The 22,166-nt window shown below is 38.8% G+C and overlaps 1 protein-coding gene across 3 annotated transcripts in view; it reads right to left on the bottom strand.

Moving 5' to 3' along the window:
• The window catches only part of JPH1 (junctophilin 1), a 92,432-nt gene that overhangs the window by 23,333 nt on the left and 46,933 nt on the right, over positions 1-22,166 (bottom strand). For all 3 annotated transcript variants that reach the window (XM_076329533.1, XM_076329534.1, XM_076329535.1), the window contains exon 3: positions 8,310-8,428. In XM_076329533.1, coding sequence (XP_076185648.1) covers positions 8,310-8,428 — 119 coding nt within the window. The remainder of the gene's footprint in view (positions 1-8,309; positions 8,429-22,166) is intronic.

The following is a 22,166-nucleotide window of genomic DNA, read 5'->3' as shown; positions in this document are numbered from 1 at the left end:
AAATTTCTTACACAAACCAACCCACAAGCTCCTGGTCCATCTGTCCACATATGCAGGTTTACATAGATATTAGAAATTACTGAAATTATAGTGGTTGCTCTGCTGATATGGATCAAACAGCTTCAGAATAAAACTGCAACCACTTCCACAAGCAACTTGAAACAACCACAAAATTACATGATTTAGAGATTTTAGGAGGAGGAGAAAATTATCATTCACAGCTGTCAGATGCTTTTCAATACAGTGGTATTGCTCTTTAGTAAATTTAATAACTGAGTGAAATTGTTGCCAAAGCCCTCTAACTTTTGGCTCTTTTAAAATCCTTATTTGTCAAAGAAACAGTGCCTGCACTGTTTTTCTCTGAACACCTTTCCACTCTACCACTCAAAAAAAAAAAGCAGACCCTAGGATATGCACCCAGGGCTTGGGTTCTAGATGTCAGCACTTCTTACGCCTGTGGAATATGTGCCAATAAGGCTCAATACTGGGAAGGCATGAAATATATGCATGTCACCAAACAACCAAAATTACATTTGAATGATTCAGATGGGCAAAGGAACATGGAAATAACTAGACAGTTTTAGACTCCACTGATTGTAGTCACAGATTTAGATATGCTTTACTGCCTTTACTTAAACTCTAGATATTTCAAAGGGATTCATCATTATATGATAATGTTAGACTTCATTTTTTTAGAAGTTTCCTTTATCCCCTTGTGTTTATAGAAAAACCACTTGAAATTATGAACTTGAAAGATGCAAAAGCACAAGTAAATTAAAGAGACTCCAAATTTACTGCTTTTAAAATATATGGGTTTATGAATTTTCTTGGAAGGTAGAGGGTTAATCCAGCATTTTTCAATATTCAGAAACAGTTTTCATTAAGCTGCATCGCACTTGTAGCAAAATTAATTTCTTATATCTAGCAATGGAATCAATTAAGAAGCTTAAGAGTCTGAACTCGGCTAACAGAACTGACTGCTGCACTGCAAATGCCAGAACTACAGAAATACAACAATCAATTTAATTCTGGTAAAACGAGGGCATGTGATCTGCTTAGTCTTCCATCCTATTCTGGCTTCTTTCCCAACATATTCTTGATCTTTTGTATTTTAAGAGAAACCTCTCATCTTGCCACTTACCATTCTGACCTCGCACAGTGTCATTTCTCCCCCTTCACCTCTGTGCTCTAAGTTTTCATTTCTAATTTCTAAGTTTGCAATATCCATTTGCTGCTGCTCTTTCCCAATCTATCCCATACTCTTCAGTTTGGCAATTGCCCCTGACAAAATACCTTCTGCTCTTCATCTGACACATTTTGAGGATACTCTGCTGATTTCTTAGTGATATCTCAGTATCAGTACTCTATTCTCATCCTCCTCTGACACAGCTGGCCATTCTCTTCTGCAACAATTCTCCTCTGTTAACTTCTGTGATTTATCCTTCTATTCCCCCCCCCCATTTTTCTTTCACTTTTTAACTACACTTTCAAGGAAGATAATCTCAGATTACTCTGTTCTTGGTCCTTCTACCTTCTCTTTTTACAATCTTCATGCTGTTTAATCTCACCATACAAAAAAATTCAACTTCCAGTTCCATGCTGGCTGTGTTTCAGTTCCAGGTTTGACTCCTGTTCAGATTATGATCTGAGTGAATAACTGTTACAAGACTAATAGGTAGAAATTGTCATCTCCTCCAACTTCTCAGCATGATCTTCTACATCATACTGAACAATACTACATTACTCTGCATTACTCAGGTCTATAATCTGAATAACATCTTTCTTTTTCAGATCTCTCTCTACACTCTCTACACTTCTACGTAAGTCTTAAGTCTTGCAGACTTTCTTGGAATAAAATGCCGTGTATATTAGCCATCTATTTCTCTGGCCTTGACAAACGTAGAATGCAGCTGCGAATATTATTTTTCTCTAATGTTCTACCCTTTCCTCTGGAATACATCTCTCGCTCCCCATTTCCTATAAAAACAACAGCAAAAAAGCCCACAGCAAGCGCTAACTGCTTATGGACAAGCAGTACAAGGCACTGTAACCAGCACAGCTGTAGAGATGTGCTAATGTAACCCATATCACATGTTAAAAAAATAACATGAGAAACCTAACCTTTTTCAACATAATTTAAGCCTTCACTAGTATAATAAAATCCTTTCAAAATAAATCAGCATGCTCTAGTGAAAATCAGCACTGTAAGGAAAGTTCTCACAGTACAGACCTTGTTAGCTGAATTTCAACATGGAACAAATACTTGTGACGCAGTTATAAATAGAATTTATAATGGAAATGTAGACACTGTGATAATACTCCCATATGATAGACCCTACTTCATCTTGTCCTTGGCTGATGGACACTGCAACAGACCAATATAGAAATTTACTGGATCAGGCAAACAGCGGGCAGGTTCTGTGTCCTGGAAGGCATGGGTCTTTCTGGGAGCAAATGAATACTTTTGAACAGGAGAAAGGAGGCAATTAAAACTCTAAGGTAGCACTGACCTCTTTCTCTCAGATTATACCTGTAATTAACACTGACATGGTGGCAGCTCAGATAGGTATACCTAGGCTAGAATTCAAGAAGCTACTTCAAGATAGCAACATAGCCGAGACAGCACTGAAACTAGTCCAGGCTAGTTGCCTGGCTATCTAGCTAGCTTTGTAGTCAGATCCTGTAGCCTTCAGTAGGCAACCACAAGTTGTATCTAGATGCAAATTAACTAGCTCAGTACTTAATGGAAGCCTGTGAAAATTACAGTGATTCTAACAGCTTTATCTCCCTACAGTAAACGGGTTCTCTGTTATTAGTTTTAAAAGTTAATTTGCTCAAAACTAATTATGTGCAGTTTTTCCTAAGCAAATCATTTGATTATGTGACTCAAAAGTATCTTGGAGAGATTGAGAAAGCATCCTGAAGAATTAAGGCTACTCCTTTGCAACTTCTTGTTCCTTTGCCTTGTCCCAAGCACGCTCTCTTGTCCCAGATGCATTCAGGAACGTTGGGGAGTGGGTTGAGCCAGCATGTGCATACGGCAGTGGGGCAGGATGGGTGCAGACTGCCAGCAAGCTGGATGAGCCTCACACTGGGCAAAACGGAAGATGTGGAAGGGTGGGAGCATCTGTACCTAGGGCTTGGTGAGACTGGTGATAAATTTGGAAGTCAAGTTGTGAAGACTGGTATGACAAGAGTTATAAAAAGAAAGGGGAGAACAAGAATAAAGCTTGAAACTGATACCTTTTCTTCTAACACACCTTCTTTCTTTGATTACTAGATACAACAGTAGTGCCTTAGGATACTTCTATAGGCTCTGGCTTCTCCAGAGTTGTGCAGAAAGAGGACGGAAGCAATAAACCGTAGAGAAAAGATGCCATAGCAAGAATCCTGACAACAGTTGTGTGAGGATGATGAAGCCGTATGTCGAGTAATTTCAGAAAATGAACAGGCTCTCGTATGACTAAGAATAACTAGTGAGCTTCCGTATGCTTTAAGGCACAAACTGACGGCATGGCTGGTAACTCTAATCAGGCAAAATGCTCATTGTAGTTGGCTTTTTAAATAAAAAAATCTGGCCTGGTCCACATGCATTTAGCCAGTACATTCCAGTTAATTAGCATCAGGCAGATATCTCTCTTTCCTGTCCATATGGAGTTTGCATTTTGTGAACTGGAGGAGGTGGAGGTGGCAGAGAGGAGGAAGATGGGAAGGATGTGTTTTCTTCCAAGGCTATAGACATCCACCACTGGTCAAAAGGGAATGGAAAACACAGTTGCTCTTTAAGGCATTAGAGGCCATTAGAAATTGCCTTATCATAAGCTTAAAATGCTTATTTCTGAAACAAGTGATGTTCAGCATGTTAATACTGATGCTGTAACAGTAATCAGATGTTACAGGAAAAAATGCTGGTAAAAAATGACAAATTCTTATTCTTTTCATTAGAAAATCTTTGTTCTCTGCTCATATATTTCACCTAAAGAAATTCTGTCCATCTCTTTAGAGAGCATTAATTGATAAACTGCTCCTTGATTTCTCTCTTGCCTTGTTTAGGAGGTCAAAGGCTGGATTAATTGTTCTGGTGAGCCATGTATGTTCGCCTGGCAGCTGGTTGGCCTGACAAATAATCTGCCATAAAACAATCCAGATCTGAACTTCCAGACCTTAATTGCTCCATGGTAAAGTGCCCAGACTGCTCTTACCCTGCGGCAAAGTAGTTCTACCCCTCTTTCATTTAATCAAATGTTACTCATTCAAACTGAAAGAAAGAGCAGTATCCATTTGCTGCAGGATATATATGCACGCAGACAATTATGGCTTAGCTGTCCAGTCTGTGCAAGTCCATACTTTAGCTTACCTCCTAGTAGTTTACAAGACTATATCCTAGAGATGACCTCTAGAATTTAGAATGAATGGGTAAGTCAAAGCATCCATTAACCTTGTGCAAGCGTAGAACAATATGCCCCCTTTTTACTGGGCGTCAAAAGCTTTTTTTTTCTGTTACACCTTTGATACAGCACTCCCATTAGTCATTTGCTCTTCTCTGTTTTAACAAGAGACACAAAACAGCTTTTATTGTTTTTCTTTAAGCAAAGACAATCTCAAACTGTCCTTGGATGACTCCCTTGAATAAGGATATGACTCAGGTTTCATTTGGTTCCTGTCCTGGTATGCTCTCTTCTGACACATCTACAAGTTTAGTGATGCCTGGAGGAAACAAACAGAGCTGGGATTTCTCAAAATTCTTTTTATTTGGTGATAAAAAGGCCTGTAAAGTATGGCCTCTATAAAGACTGCATCATTTGTTAAATCTACAAAACGTATAGCATTGTGGGTAGGGCTCTGCAAATATACACCATCCTCATAGCTATTAATCACTAGCCAAATCTCTGCTACAGCAAATGTCGAAGCAGGGTCTTGCCTGAGACTAGCGCGAACAAGCTTAGGGAAAACAGCTCCCTGTAACCTTATAAGACCTTACACCATGGCACTGACCTTTTCCATCATACTTGCTTTCCTTATATGCAAATATTAAGGTAATCAATTACTGGGAAAGCTAAATCTCAAGATTTCTACGGTACCTCAATATTCATGATTCAGACTGACATTTTTATTCTCCCCCGCTGAATGCTACTTTGCTTCCTACTGCTTTGTTCTCCTTTCAATCTCCTTTTAAACTACATTACAAAGCTAGAACCTCTTGGCAGCTTCTGACGAATGTCTTAATGAACATGAAATTGAAATGTGAGAGAAAGTAATTGGGAAGGAAGAACTGCCATGGTACGATGAGTGATGAATATTCACTGCAATTATAAATTGTGTGTAATACTAGGCTGTATGGCCCAGAAGGTTGCTTTTTAAGAATCTGAAATTTAAGAGCTTTATCAAAAGATTTTCAAATATTTAAATGGACTTAGGCCACAGGTAATGCAGAGATCACTCATTTAGACAGAAAAAAACACAACTTGTTTACAGAGAGGTATTTGTACTTCACTTTTTTTTTCTCTCTTTCAAGAGACTTATTGATATACTACATACATTTATTTGATGCTGACAGCATGCTTGCCTACTGTACTAAGCAGTTCAAGCAATGAGAGAAAAATCACACTTTCCCACAATAACTTATTTTCAAGACAATTTAGCACAATGGAAAGTTTTCTCTTAACTATAGTTTCAGAGACTGGGATACAATACTTATCATTACCTTTTAGTAGCACTAACAGAAACTCATAAAGGTAGTGTAAAAATAAAAAGCTCAAGCAACAGAAGAAAAACGAGAAGTTGCTATTAGGAAGCGATAATGGTTACCTTGTTTTCATTCAAACATACGAACAATGCTATTTGAAAAGCAGATATTTACTGCTGTTCGTGTAAGTGAACGTAAATACTTAAAAATATTTATCTATTTTATTACCATAAATGACAAAAGCTATTGATAACATTGTCCAGTAACTCATGGCATGACACTTGGGAAATACTTAAATAAGCAAGTATGTGTACAGGTGAGTCTCAGGGTTAACTGGTACCACTCAGAAAGAATGTATCTGAAAAAGGCATTGTGAACACTGAGGATGGAAAGTATCTCTGACATGACAGTATTTGAAAGGATCACAATGATGTATGAATCTGGTGTTTTGCTGCAGCTTATTTGGGATAATTGAAATTTAGTTAACATCTTGGCATCTTAAAGTTACTTAAGCAATGGGAATAGCAATTTTTTTTCAAATGTGTACAAATATGCTGTATTTGGCCATCTTGAAAATAACGAGGAAATTTAAAATTTAGACTCCAAAAGAGGTATTTATCTTTTGAAGGGTAGCCAACTAACTGATAAGACATTTCCACACAAAGAATAGAGTAAGTAGACTTTGAGAAATGTTTTGTTACATCACTGTACACATACACAGCTGCATTTGGGGAAGGGATACAAACTCTTCCCTTCTGTAACTGGAATAGAAGTTTTAAATGAGAGGAAAATAAGAATCCCGCACCTTCTCTCCCCAAATCTCAGCCAATTTGACAGCAATGCTATTTCATATCCTGTGGTAGGAAGTAAAAAAGAGACACCTAACAAATTCTTGATCTGGGGGATTTCTTGGTGTCAAATTTCACACTATCAGATGTTTGCATTTTGTCTCAAGTACTCTAGCCATTTCTTTATTTCAAGGATTTGACAGCTTTGAAATACTTTCATTCCAAATGCTTTAATTCCCTCTTACTTCTATTCTCTATCAAGTTTTCCTTTGACAGGGTCCCTGTTAATAGTTCTTTGCATGGCTAAGCTTACGACTTCTTAACTTATGACCGATAAGATGAACTGCTGCTATAAATTGGGAGTTCATCAGTTAATGGCAGAATGAAATAATGAAAAAAGAAAGAAACTTGGGTATCATAGGAGTAAGTATGGGCCACTAATATAAGTCCACAGGAGAGGTTGCATTGAGGTAATTTCCAACAGTGAAAGGTACGTATTGATACAATTTTAAAGCTAGTAAAGTCTTACTAGCTGGAAACAGTTCTGTTGAGCTTTACCTGCAGTTCTGGCCAGCCATGTTCAAGCAAGATGAATTTATATCAGGATGGGTACAAAGAAAGGCTGCAAGACTGATAAGGGGAATGGAGATTCTAACCTGCATGAGGTCACCAGCCCTTGACTTATGCACTAAACAAATAAAAAAGAGCGCCCCAACCCTCCCAACCCCAAAATACACAGATTGCTCTCTACAACTAAATACTTAGAAATAAAGAAGAAAACAAGTATTCTTTAAGCTAACTGACAGCAATGATTTAGTAGCAAGTTATATATAGTGATCATTTATACTAAAAATTGAAGGAAATAGGTGGATTGTTAGAATATGTTGCTGTTCTTTGATTTTCCGGGTCATGATATTAGCCTGCATCCACCATATGGGTACATTTAAGGATAAAGGGGTTTGTGTCTGAAACAAGGATGTGCAGAAGATGAAGGTAAGTGAAAATGAATCTCAGAGCTATAATCTATATTAGCATACAAGTGCAGGCAAGTCCTTGAAAAGTAATAACAAGATATGACTCAACTCATTTGACAGGTGAAAGAAAGGACAGACTTATGAAAATACATTAAATTGGCAAGTGGAGTTCTATTTTATTTATTCAATCTTAAGCTAAAAAGCTGTACACAGAAATATCAACCTCATGGAAAGACACCAGAAAAACAAAGCAAAAACCACTTTGCTTCTTTTTATAGCAACTTTCCAAACCATGTGACAGGTAAAAATGAGTTGCAATGTTGATATAGGTGACACAGATTAATTCTGTGATATCTTGAGTATGGGACTAATGTTCCACAGAGCACCACAGGCATAACAGAAGATTCCCCCACAGTTTATGTATGTGTAATGGTAAAGATTTCTCCAGAACTCAGGCCTTAGCTAACCAAGACTGTCAAGAATTCCCTTGGACAGTAAAAAAGCTAAGGATCTTTCCCCTAATAAACACATTCTAGAAATAACCCAAATCTCTGTTGATTTACGTTCTCTGAAGTCTGTCTCTGACACTGTCTTGAAGAAGCTATTAATTTGAGGCAAAGTTGTATGCTTGATACTGACTTTTCGACACTCAACTGTGTTGATACAAAGCAATAGTCACCAAATGATTTAAAAATGAAAACAAAATCTCCTTGAGCAACGTACGCTCTTCATTACCTACACATGACTATTGTTTCTGTATAAATGACAACGTTCAAAATGAAATCAACTTTTTAACTTAACACAGAACCCTTTCACTGCAAGAAAAAAAAAATAGCCACAAAAACCCCAATCTGTAATTACCTGGTTGGTAGAAATTTGGTGAAAGTTCTCTGGCAACTGCTCTTGCAATATCACATTCCTGGCGAGCAGCCTGAGCAGCCTGATCCGCAGCATCAGCTTTAGCTCTTGCATGTGCAGTTCTGTACAGAGTAGAAAACAGTTTATATGCAGAGGAGTCTTTTATGAGTTGCATCAATAATGTGAGAGCAAAGGACTACTGTCCTCAGCTACCATAGACTATACTGTATAGTGCACTCTTATGCCCACTTGCTGTGAGTAACTGCAAATCAGTCAAAGTATTTCAGAATCAACACATTAGTCCTCTCAGTTCTTCAGCCCTGCTCAGCCTTGTATCACATTTACTTGTAGGTACGCAATTTACAGCCCAAGCTTATAATTAAAATTTCTAACTAGAAAAAAATAGTATCTGACCAAAACCTAGGATTATGATTTTAATCCACGTTACCACAATATGTACAGAAGTGTACAGAAGGTCAGACTGGGTCACCACACTGACTCCTAAATAGGGGTCTGTGAGACCAGGATACATCGTGTTCAAGGGGACTGTGGAATGCTATTACCTTTACAACATTTCAAAGTTAATGTTCAATGCTGGGTGCCATATCAAATTTTTTGAAGGGCAAAATTGAGGTATGTTGGCCCAAAAAAATGAGAAATGTCTTCCACAATCAGACCATGTTGGAAAGGAACAGGATGGAAAACGTGTTTGATGCTTCAATAGGCATTTGTATAAATGGCGACTTAACAGTTTTCAATTCTTGTAACTCACTGAATTTCAAATCCAAAACAATCTGAAAAAGCAACTTTTCTGAAGTCAAGACAACAGTTTGGAATACTTTCGTAAAGTAACCTGCTCTCTGCTTCCACTTCCTTCCTTCTGCCATTTCTTAAAAAGCCTCAAGAACAGCTTGTGCAAGTGCCTCTGATTCCAGACTGTGCAAATTGATAGTTGTGTTGCTGCAAGATTGCATCACTGTTTGTCCCATCTTCCCTCCCCACTTCATTTATTAAACAGTCATCTGTTTAAAAATTCCTGATGGCAGTGATCTCTCTGTGACTCTACAGCATTAGCACATAGCTTAGAGCTATGAAATGGTTCATTAGAACGGAGGGGAAGCTAAACATGGCAAACCGGCAGAGTTTTTTGAGCCTCTAGAGATATTAATAACAATTCTAAACCAGATATATTAAATTTCATGATCTCAGGAATTTTCTCATAACATTCTAGTAGAAAACTGACACTTAAGTAAGAAAAAAATTAGTTAAGAGGACAGCAGCAACTTTTATCCCGTGTGCCTGGTGATACTAATCAAGAGCAATCAAATAAATGAAAACTTTCAACAACTTTGCTGTAAAAATTCAGTTTTATTTTCAAGGAATAAAGAAGAGTTCTATGTGTTTTAGACAAAGCGAGAATTAAATGTTAGCATTAACCAGAATGAGCACCAAGAGATTAACAGTATGGCAGACTTTGCATTTCTAAAAGGATGTTTAATCCCATAGGGTACTAGTATAAACACAGACATAAAAAAACCACATAGACAGTTTCATCTGTGGTGCCTGGAGAAGATTTATTTAAGTTACATCCTCCCTAAAATGTGTGCGGGGATAAATGTTGAATGTTATTTCAAAGCTTAGCTTGTCATAATTTACTGGACAAATATCAGCTCATGCTGCCTTCTCGCAGGTCCCTCTAGGTCTCTGAGAAAAAAGATAATGAGCAAATAAGCAGTAACACCTTCGACTTGTACTCAGGATGGGGGAAAGAAACTGTTAATCAAAACAAATACACCGTATAATCCCATATGTGTTCCATGCAGTTCATGAATGGTTGTGCGGTATGTGCTTGCTTAGTAACAGTAATCAAACCCGTTCTTTCTCTATAATCATTATTTTCAATTAGATGAGCTATTCTTAGCTCCTGCATAATTATGTCTATGTAGCATAAACTTAATGAAGCAATACTAGCACTGGGACATTGTTTTGTGAGACAATAATGTAGTCTGCACATAGATAAACTAGACACTGATCATCCTTTTGTGATGATAGAACAACCAGACTATTCCCATATAAAAATAGTCTAATACTATTGCCACTGCTGCAATAGACATTTTAAAAGCTAATGTTCTAAATGACCAGCATCAGGAAAACATACTGCCAGGATAGGACAGTTATTTATTGAATGTCTGTGAATTTTCTATATTACTATATCCGAGAAGCAAATCACACATCCTGTCCAAACATACAGTATCAATTAGTTAAGGAATTAAACAGTGACATGAGTAATAAGCTAGTGAAACTTTGTCACATGAAGCTGGGCAGAAGCAAGTCACAGCAGGAAGAAGCCAATGGAACAGAAGGTAAATGAGCATTGCTTTCCTTGGCTGCCTTATCTCTCACCTTTTTTTTTCAACTTGCACTTCCTGCTATTCTGCCCCTTTTGTACTCACAGTCAGGAGTTCCAGCAGACCAGAACAGGAGCGACTGTTCAGACGTGAACGCTGCCAAGGCATGTCTCAGCGACACACTTGAGCAGAGCCTCAGTACTGTACTGTCGCCGAGAGACGACGCAGCAAGAGGAACTAAATAGGCACAGGAGGGTAAGGCACAAGAACAGTGTTTATGCTCCTGAGCAGGCCTTCGACCAGCCAAACAGAAGTGTGTGCACGTGGCTGTGCTGAGACACTTCCCTGACGGCCTCTTCAGCAAGCATCATCGACGACATATGGCAAATGTGAAAAGAACAGGAGAAACCGGCAGAGCCGGTGCTTCTGTACAGAACAGAAGCACTGTGCTTCGCCTGTGAACACAGGCTCTTCATTATTTGCATTATTTGCTATTTATCACCTTGGCATTTGGATGCTGCACTGGCTAACTTCAGCAATGTGTACTTTATTATCTCAATTTGCAACTGTCTATTCAGACATTTCTTTCACTTCCTGCACACTTACTTATAAGTGTCAGACTCAAATAATTTTTCTGTTGCTATTTAATTTCCTGGTTTTTTAATTCTGATTTCCACACTTGATTTGGCTGTATGTTTTCCAAATTACGTGCTTACAGTTACTGCTGCTTGGCACTACATTTTGTTCGTACTTGTTTTATTCTGCTTTGCACTGACCCCCACGCTATCAGAGTTTTTTATCAGGACCATGGAGAAATATGTCAGTTTTGAATGACAACGTTTGTAAAGGAGAGCTATCAGAGCAGGGTAGCCCCACTGAAATCGAATCCATTTGCTCCATTTATGCTTTACACAGTTTGGGAAAGTCTTCCTTACCTTTTGTTCCTGGAGTAATTTTGTCACTGTAAAGTCTTGAAGTTTTGTTTATTGTCAGTAATTATTCATGGAAATTTAAGCCTATGATATACCAAGTCAAAATGACCCACATTTGAATGACCACCATCTACTTGAGAATTGCTTTTTTTCCCAGAGAGCTCTACATCTTTTGCCGCGAAAAGAAATGTTTATGAGAACTTTCGAAAGAGAAAACTCAAAAAAAAGTCTCCTTTCCTCTCCTCCAGCCAAGAAAAAGACCGCAGTAGGCTTTGCATGCTGTTCCACACCTTCTCCAGGAAGGGTCAATCTGAAGTTTCAGTAGCAAAATAGAAACTATGCAGGGAGGTGGGCAGCAATCCACAGACTGCAAAACAGTACGGGAAAATAACTAGTGACCTGCTTTGCAATGCTGCATTCAGGTTCTAACCCACAGCAAAGGACCTTTAATGATTTTTCTTTTAGGTGAACAGGCAGTCCTTCGTAAAAATTCATTCTCAGCAACTGTAACGCCTGATACATATTACTAACTTTTGAACTGCCATGTGTTTTTACATGCTTATCTACTTGAAAGTATCATCCTACCATTGATATTCCATGTCATGTCTCAAACATGTGCTTGAAAGCTTTCAAACCAATATGAAGTATTTAAAACAAAACCAATTCATATTTAGAGGGACAATCTACCGCTTAACTAATGAGTCCACAGTGGTGGTAAATGCAATCAAGACAGGGACAAAACAAAGTTCTATCTGTGGCAGGAATCAAACTGTAGTTACATTAAAAAGGAACCCACAGCTATAGCTCATGCAGAGTGTTGGTACCAGGTGACTGCACGTGGAGTCCCTATATCTGCCAGTCTCTGTCGTCAGTGAGCGAGGGCTGGAAGACGAATGGTTAACTGAATAACTTTGCTATTGTTAGAAATCTTATTTGGACTCATATCAGGGTCTGATTTTGAAAGAAGCCTAAGCTTTCTAGACTGTGGGACAACTGATACTGTTACCAATACCTTTCTTTTCTGTGTTTGGCTGGGTAGGTAAACATATACATCACCTTAGCTACACTCAAGAGATTTTAAGCACAGAGTCAGGGGCTTCTTACAAGCAGTCTCCCTTTCCAGCAATACTACAATCAGATTTCTATCTACTTATGTCTAAAAAGTGACTTGAAGGAGGAGTATTGAGGGCTGAAGAGCTTAAACAACATTATCTAGCATTCTGCAGCAACAATGCTTATATATAATGCCATGTGTCTGGAATGCATTATGTAATGTTTATCTAAATTTAAACCCCATTTAGAACTGCCCATTACCCTCCAGATTATTTTGTATTCCCATGGTATCCTTCAACGCACTTGTAATGCTGCCTCATTCAGTGTCAACTAAAAATGTAAGCAACATATGTTTACTTTGTTTCATTTTTCAGCTTTTATTAAACACAGCGATTCCTGCATAAAGCTTTCCAGGAGCTTGCTTCCTATTTCTTAAAATGATACAAATAATTTTCTCTGTTTTCTATTTGCCAAACCTATGAAACACAATTATGTTCCTATCAAATTATCCTAAATTAATAATCTTAACAATGTTACTTATTAACAGATTTCCATATTATTAAAAAAAATCACTAAAGGCTAAACCTACATGAAGTTCTTGGAGATATATAGATATATTTAATTAATGACAGCTATCAGGTTTGTCTGAGTAACATTACATACTGTGGGTTACTACCTATATCATCCTTTTTGACACTGGAATGCTCTAAAAAACAATCCCATCTTCCTAAATTCTAAAATTCAGTGATTTTTCTAGAAAGCAAAGAATATTCTGTTGTTTTCTTCCAGGTATGAAACTTTCCAACATTTTTACATTTCTTTCTATCTGTTGGAGGCTCAATTCTGCAAAACCAAGCTGTAATAAAATTCCTACAGTGATCAATAGCATTTCCAGGAGGAAAGCTGGAAGGAGGAGCTGGAGAGGAAGAGGAAAACGTTAAGGAATGATTCTTTGGTAGTTGAATTTTCTCCTTGTCCCCATTTTATTTCCATATTCTTCTGATATTATGTATCAGTAATGAATGCTAGATAATTATCTAGCATCTATGCATTTTTTAACACCGCAAGTGAGAGACTGGCATTTATCAAGTGTGCTAGTCATCCTCCTCAGCTTCTTTCAGTGGTAATACTGGGTGAAAAACAATATTCTGCTATGGTAGGATTAAAAATCCATATGTGCACAACTCTGTAGAGCTACCTAAGAACTCTTGGCTTCATCACTCTCAGCAACTCATTGCTGTAATATACCTCAGAAGTGAGGGCAGGTCACCGAATGAATACCAGCAAAAAAGGGGAGCCTCAGGGAGAAACAGAGAGAGGAAAAAGACTGACTTACAGATACTACAATAGGAGAGCTTCATGTCAGTGAGAAACTTAAGGTGCTCCTAAACTACAGATTGAATTGACCAAATGAGATGTATTTCCTCAATCAAGAAGTCTGAACTTAAAAACTCTTCAAAGCGCTTTGCTTGATCAATCTCCTTTGTGCTTTGCCAGATTTTAGTTTCAACCAGCCGCTCCTTCTTCATGAACTGACTTCACTCAGGAACTGGACTGCCTTGGTACTACCTGTAAAGTGTCATGTAGTGAAGCATAAGCAGATCTATTGTGTGCACGCTGCTAGCACATTGATCCGTATCATCTTAGCTAATGGATGTTGCTTCTGAAAACTCCTCCTTCCCAGCCTAAATCCATTTCTCAGTTTTTTTCAGTCCTAACTCATATTAGAAGAACTGAAAAAATACTAACCTTTAGTTAACAACTCCTGAAAAACTGAAGAAATTCCTTACAATTGGCAAATGGCCAATCTGATTTCAGTACTTGAAAAAATAACCTGGGGGTGATGACTGGTTAGCCAGATGTCAGTCTTGGGCATAAATAACAGCATAAACAAACTGGGTCTACATCCATAAAGATTTACAGGCTAATAGTATATAGTGCCAGACATCATGCTTTAACAAAGAGTAGATTTTGCCAAACACTTCATACACATGTAAAGATTATGGGTCCTATACCTTATCTAGATTGCCTTGATTTAACATACTTGGATTGTTTTCAACGTTTCTGATTTTCTACCCTATGGCAACATAATTAAACAACAGCATAAATTACATGCAATTAATAAGGCACACCAAAATGGATTAAAAAGCTAACTCTCTGACACATCTCAAAGCTTAATGCAGAAGACATCAAAGAAAAGGGTTGATATGTGCATTTTACCTTAGGAATTGTTTTTTGCTCCAGAGTTGTTTAATATTTTACTTTTATGATGTCTCAAAACAAGCTAAAACATGCTATGGTAGAGTTCGTGGATTACACAACTTCTGGATTCCAAAAAACCCCAAGAGTACACTTTACTGTAACCTAAAGTTCAATGATAACAACTTCAAAACCCATTGCATTTAACTGTATTGAAACAGAACACTGGGAAACAAAATGTCCAGCCAGCATGGGAGGCTGTCATGGAAAGTAGCACAGGAGGAGTATGAAACCACGCCAGCTAGCCCCACACGCTACGGCAAAAGGAATGGTTAATGCGGTCTTTAGAGACGTAGAGATGAAAATCAAGTATAAGCAGGAGTTTGTTCTTGCTGTACTACATAATCCAGTATCCATAAAACCACTAATGGAACAATGCCCTCCTCATCTATGTCTCAAGAAGGAAAAAGAAATGTCAGGACCACAGAATAACTGAGGTTCTAAAAAGAAAAGCTTTTTAACGTAAACTTCTTGAGCCTCGTATCTACTCATTATTGAAGAAACACTGAGAAGCCACTTATCATGGTGTACACACAGATACCTGACAGTGGAAAATCAGGAAGACGCATTTCAGTTAGACATAACCGGTCCAATGATTAGAAGCTGAACTTGGGCATAGTTAACCTTGAAATGTTTTGGGTATATTTTACAGAGAAAAAGATGGAACTTTCTAAGTCTTTAAAACGATATTAGGCAATGTACTAAAAGTCCTCTTTAATCCATTTTCTGAGAAAAAAATGACATGGCCTTTTGCTTACAGGAACTGATATTAGGTGATTTAGGGACTGTTTACATTAGGTATTTCAGACATCTGACGTAAGCGCTCTGATCATCTCATTGGAGGCACCCCTCTCACTCCATTAAGAATAAGAATCTTGAACTATTTACAGTTTGGTCCTCTGAACCGTGTGGATGTTAGACTCCTGCAGTGGTCAGCATGAACATGCTCTGCTGTGCCTATGAATATATGAATAGTCTTACGGCAAACACCAATCTATGTGTTTGTTGAGGAATCGGCTGCCTTCTTACGCCAAGATTCAGAATCTCTTTGCTTTCTCCTTTAGACTTCTATGGTCCACATCAATAAAACCAGAACCGCTCAGCAACTCAGGGGTGCCAAGGTACACGTTTCGGTACTTATACTAGTTACATGTGTACTCAGCAGTTCAGAAAAGTTTTAGGTAAATGAAGGATAGCATCCCAAAAAAGAAGATATTTCTGAAAATTCACTTTTAACAATTGAGATAAATTAGTTAAATTTCCCTAATCTGTCTTTCAGGCCCTCACTCTTGCTCACCTGTTTTGAAAAAGACTCACATGCAGATATATGAATTTAAAAAGTGGTTTTAGATGGCTGTTAAGCATCACTAGAGAAGTTGTATTTACATGGTACTCTCCCTAACCTTAGGTGTCCTGCTAGCCTGGCATTATTTATGTGCATGCCGGATAATCTGCCCCGGATAATGGAGTTGGCTCTTCATGTGATGTATTCAATTTTATCCATCATTCTGTCAGGAGCTTGAATGAATGAAGTTTTGCTTTCATATTGATTGTACTTGACCCTAGCACTGGCACAGAAATCTCGAAGATGGCAGAGTCTTCAATTCCAGCAAGATGAGCAGCATCATTTCAAGCAGAAAGCAAGTTTTCCTGTGGGACAACTTACACTTTGGGCAAAATACACTTCTGTATACTATGCTCATAAGGGTTTTTTCCCCAGCTTTGCCAATGGTGATTCACTGCCAGTACCTTTTCATGTCACTAAGTGTCAAGTACATCTAGAGAAAAGTATAAATTTTGATGTGCATTTGTCTATATCCTATCCTACTTTATAGGATAGACTCTATCCTATCCTATTTTATTACCAAGTCTCCTTAGTGAGCAATATTTTCTTCCAGTTTCCTGACCCCATAACGTTAATTCCTGCAGACAGGAGTTTTTTTGGAAAGGGGTAAAGGAATATCTGCAAACAATTTGTTGTTTCTGATCACTAAAGCCAATTATATTGGTTGACTGAAGAGAGCTTCTGAATCTAGCTGGAAGCATAACAAAATAGATGCACATTTGAGCTTCAGCTGCTCTTGATGACATAGTTAAATAAAGAAAAAAATGGAGATAAATATGTTGCTCTTCCCTTCATCATAAAATATGAGCTTCAAGGAAAAAGAAGCCTGTGTAATAAGGAGTTGGCACAGAGAAGGCGAGCCTGCTCAAGGAAATGGGAACGCATGGACCGTTGTGATCATTTGCTCAGAGAATTTCCAAGGTACATTTCGTGCATTGCACTTTTCCCTTGCCACATGTGGTTTTTTTTTAAACTGTTCCCTACCTGGGACAAATGAAATAAAATAGTAGGTATGATGACTGCTATCATCAACACCAATATCTGGCAGCTATTCTAGACTCTGCTTGGAAGAAACCAAGAACATAACATCATACCAGGGATACAGCTAGATGAAAAATAAGAACAGCTTACAGGAAGAGACTAGGAATTATTTTTGTATCAAAACGGACTGTTTTTTTAATTTAAAAACATTATCGTAATATTTTTCAGCCTTCTACTCATTTTTACCACTATCAATCACTTGTAAAAAAAAGAAAAAAAATCAGAAAATACGAAATGAAATGTCAATTTTTAGAAAACAATATATTTTAAATTATTTTTTGTTAGAATAATTCTAGTTAGAAAACTTTTAGAAGCTCTATTAATCAGTAAACTTATTCATGAAAACTGTCAATCATTGTCCTTGACAATGTATTTCTTAATCTCACCTCTATACAGAGTTGATGTGCTTTTTTAAGGATAAATTTTTTTTTAATTTTAGGGCAAAAAAAAGTCCACAGTGTTACAGATATTTTACCAAAGAATACCAAAGTATTTGTAGAGCAAAATGCATAATATAAAAACAGTATCTGTTCTCTCTTTACATCATAATATAGATAACTTGCAACACACTGGTTGCATGAAAATTACATTACAGGAAATTACAGAAAAAATGTGAAAATTTATTTAAAATTCAGTGGTTTTTGCTGGCTTCAAAAATGTAAGATATACTCCACAATCATAAATACTTCTAGGAATATGCTTCATGCTTTTCCTAAGTGACTTTGGCATTCTGTAACTTATTAGATTACAGATCTAGTATCTGAATCCAAAGACTTCATTACTATGCTTGTTGGAGGAAAATATACTAAAAAAAAAAAAGTCACAACTAGAGGTTTAGTGGCTTGGTGCTTATTTGTCTTTCTCTCTTCCAAAAGCTGTAGCACACACATTTATTTCTGCCATTTTATAATAATAATAATAATAATAATAATAATAATAATAATAATGGATTGAAATCTTCATAACAAATAGAACAGAAAGGATACACTGACTACGGAATATAGTTTTAATCTAGAACAGTTTTGGGGAGGCTTGAAAAAAAAAATCTAGAACATAATGGCAAACAAAATAATTCTTTACGAGATATAATAGTGCAATTTATGCATGTGTATATTTATAAATAAAAAAAGAATGTGGTAATTAAACTCTTTAAATAACAAACATATTGACATGAATTCAAATAATCTGTGGCAATGTCAGTTTTTTTGAACAGTCCTTTTAATATCTTTAGGCATTAAAATCTAGTGGGGAAACAAAACTGCAGTGTTTTCATCCTTTTAAAGGCATTAACTGTACGTGTTCAAATTTAATCTTTGTGTCCTTAGCAGTCTGACAGCCAAAACTGAATTGGGCTTATTTTTCTTTGCATGGTTCATTTCTGTTCCCCGAACAGGTGCCAGATGTCTAGAAAAACAGTATTGATAGAAAAATGTCTAGCAAACCATTCTGGGATTAGTTCTTCCATTTTCAGTTGTTACAAATTCTCTGACATGTTTAAAGGTAACTGTTAAAAAAAATCACAGAAATACTTGAATAACAGAAAACACTGATATGCTATATCTGAACAGCTTAATTAGCAAAAGGCCTAAGCTCTCCAGGAAAGACAAATGCTCAAGTGTAGGGATGGTTGTATGTTATTTGACTTTTCTCCAGGCTGGCAGATACGAATCAAGCTGCTCATATTATACATTAAACATCAAGAGACTGAACAGCATAAACAAGCAAAGGAAAGACTTTGACTTCCATCTGTAAACATGTAATTCCTCTTAATTGAAGAGCACTGCAGACTGAAAATAACATCAGATCATTTCAGACACAGGGCAGGTGACAGCTATTTCACAGGTTTTGTTGTCTCCAACATGAAGGAAATGCAAAACATGGGTTTATGACAAATGCAGTTAACAACTTTAAAATAATCTTCTCTCATATACATAACCTCCCGAAATAAACATATATGTATATATTTACCCTCTGTAGCTACCTACAACACTGCCAATAACACACAATTTGAATAAACAACCAGTATGCCCTGTCAGCTACCAGAAAATTTGAAAAACCAAGAACGTTGCTCTCTGCTGGTTCCCATAGGGCTGGTGATCTTGCCTAGATGCCCAAAAGGCTTTTGTGGAGTCCAGAGACTGCTGAAAAAGAGTTCACAGCACCCTATTTATTCCTGCTTAGAGCAGTCCTTGACTGCTTTGTTCAGCTGAAGTCATGCAGATCTGCACGGTAAGGTTGAGGATTCATTGCTGTATTCTTATGTATTTAGCAGTAACCACTCGTGAAAGTAACGACTTACTGCACACTCATGAAGTCTACTGTTTTGAGACTCTCTGAACAGAGCTAGTCATTGCCTATTTGCTCCTTTTTTTTCCTTACTACAGTCCTTGTATGGAGCCCTGATATTCTCCCCCAGCTTCTTCTAGAAAGTAAGTATTCTCTTTTCTGAGTCACTAATAGCAGAATTTTAGTGTAAATACAACTGCGTGGAGGAATTAAGGAGGAATTAAGTCCCAAAATAATCAATCCTAATGTCTTGTTGTCCTCTCTTCACACAAACACAGACTTATCAGACTTTCCAGATCTATCTAAAGGTTGATGGGTTTTACTGACCCTCGTGACTATGACATTGGAGAAGCTGGTAAGACAAGAACCCCTTATCAGGCAATACCATGCCCTCCCCCTCCCACCTACTAAGGCCCAGTCTTGAGACCTGGTACCCTCATAGGCAATTCCTGAGCCTCAAAAATCACTCTCCCAGTAAAGTATCTTAAATAAGTTACCTTCCTAAATTGCAGCTCTCTGAGCTTTTATGAGTATTGGAGAAGGGCCACATGCTGAGTCCTCTCCCTTTTGCATAGCAGGACTACCATAGCTTGCCCGCAGCACTGGATCTGCTCTGCCTGCACTGAATGATGGTGTTGCACACACAAGGCAGTGCTTCCCAGAAGTGCTGGGCGTTACTACATACACACCCGACTAAGTTCTACACTCCTCATGTCTTCAATAAATAACACTACAGGAGTAACTGCTGCTACTACAGCAATTCATGTAGCTGGCAGCCAGTGGTAACTGCATGGGTCTGAACACTGGCAAGCGACAGAAAAATATTTTTGCCTGCTATTTTTCTTGAGGACATTAAAGGAGTCTCACCATGTCAAGGGCATGCATCATGGCAGGGAAAGGGCTGATAAATCCTGGGAAAGGCAGTGTCTCGGAACAAGCCTGTGGGCTGGATGAATTATCTTAGAATCATAGAATGGTTTGGGTTGGAAGGGAGCTGAAAGATCACCTAATTCCAACCCTCCCGCCATGGGCAGGGATATCTTTCACTGAGTCAGGCTGCTCAAAGCCTCATCCAACCTGGCCTTGAACACTTCCAGGGAGGGGGCATCCACAGCTTCTCTGGACAACCTGTTCCAGTGTCTCAATACCCTCACAGTAAAGAATTTCTTCCTAATAGCTAATCTAAATCTACCCTCTTTCAGTTTAAAACCGTTACCCCTCGTCCTATCTCTACACTCCCTGACAAAGAGTCCCTCCCCATCTTTCCCGTAGGCTCCCTTTAAGTAGTGGAAGGCTGCTATAAGGTCTCACCAGGGCCTTCTCTTCTCTGGGCTAAACAACCCAAACAACAACTTCTCTTGTCAGGTTAGAATCATAGAATCATAGAATCATTAAGGTTGGAAGAGACCTTTAAGATCATCGAGTCCAACCGTTGACCCAACACCACCATGCCCACTAAACCATGTCCCTAAGCACCTCATCTACACGTCTTCTAAATACCTCCAGGGATGGGGACTCAACCACTTCCCTGGGCAGCCTGGTCCAACATTTAACCACTCTTTCAGTAAAGACATTTTTCCTCATGTCCAATCTAAACCTCCCCTGGCGCAACTTGAGGCCATTTCCTCTTGTCCTATCGCTTGTTACTTGCGAGAAGAGACCAACACCCACCTCGCTACAACCTCCTTTCAGGGAGTTGTAGAGAGCGATGAGGTCTCCCCTCAGCCTCCTTTTCTCCAGGCTAAACAGTCCCAGTTCCCTCAGCCGCTCCTCATAAGACTTGTTCTCCAGACCCCTCACCAGCCTCGTTGCCCTTCTCTGGACATGCTCCAGCACCTCGACATCCTTCTTGTAGTGAGGGGCCCAAAACTGAACACAGTAGTCGAGGTGCGGCCTCACCAGGGCCGAGTACAGGGGCACGATCACTTCCCTACTCCTGCTGGCCACACTATTGCTGATACAGGCCAGGATGCCATTGGCCTTCTTGGCCGCCTGGGCACACTACTGCCACATGTTCAGCCGGCTGTCAACCAGCACCCCCAGGTCCTTTTCCGACAGGCAGCTTTCCAGCCACTCTTCCCCAAGCCTGTAGCGCTGCATGGGGTTGTTGTGGCCGAAGTGCAGGACCCGGCACTTGGCCTTGTTGAACCTCATACAGTTGGCCTCGGCCCATTGATCCAGCCTGTCCAGGTCCCTCTGCAGAGCCTTCCTACCCTCGAGCACATCAACACTCCCGCCCAACTTGGTGTCGTCTGCAAACTTACTGAGGGTGCACTCGATCCCCTCATCCAGATCATCGATAAAGATATTGAACAAGACCGGCCCCAAAACTGAGCCGTGGGCAACACCGCTCATGACCGGCTGCCAGCTGGATTTAACTCCATTCACCACAACTCTCTGGGCCCGGCCGTCCAGCCAGTTTTTGACCCAGCGAAGAGTACACCTGTCTAAGCCATGAGCCGCCAGCTTCTCAAGGAGAATGCTGTGGGAGACAGTGTCAGAGGCCTTGCTGAAGTCGAGGTAGACCACATCCACAGCCTTTCCCTCATCCACTAGGCGGGTCACCTGGTCATAGAAGGAGATCAGGTTGGTCAAG

Source organism: Aptenodytes patagonicus, chromosome 2 (assembly GCF_965638725.1).
Source record: "Aptenodytes patagonicus chromosome 2, bAptPat1.pri.cur, whole genome shotgun sequence".
Taxonomy (NCBI): Eukaryota; Metazoa; Chordata; class Aves; order Sphenisciformes; family Spheniscidae; genus Aptenodytes; species Aptenodytes patagonicus.
Note: the sequence above shows the minus strand (reverse complement) of the source record. Positions and strands in the feature narration are given on the sequence as shown.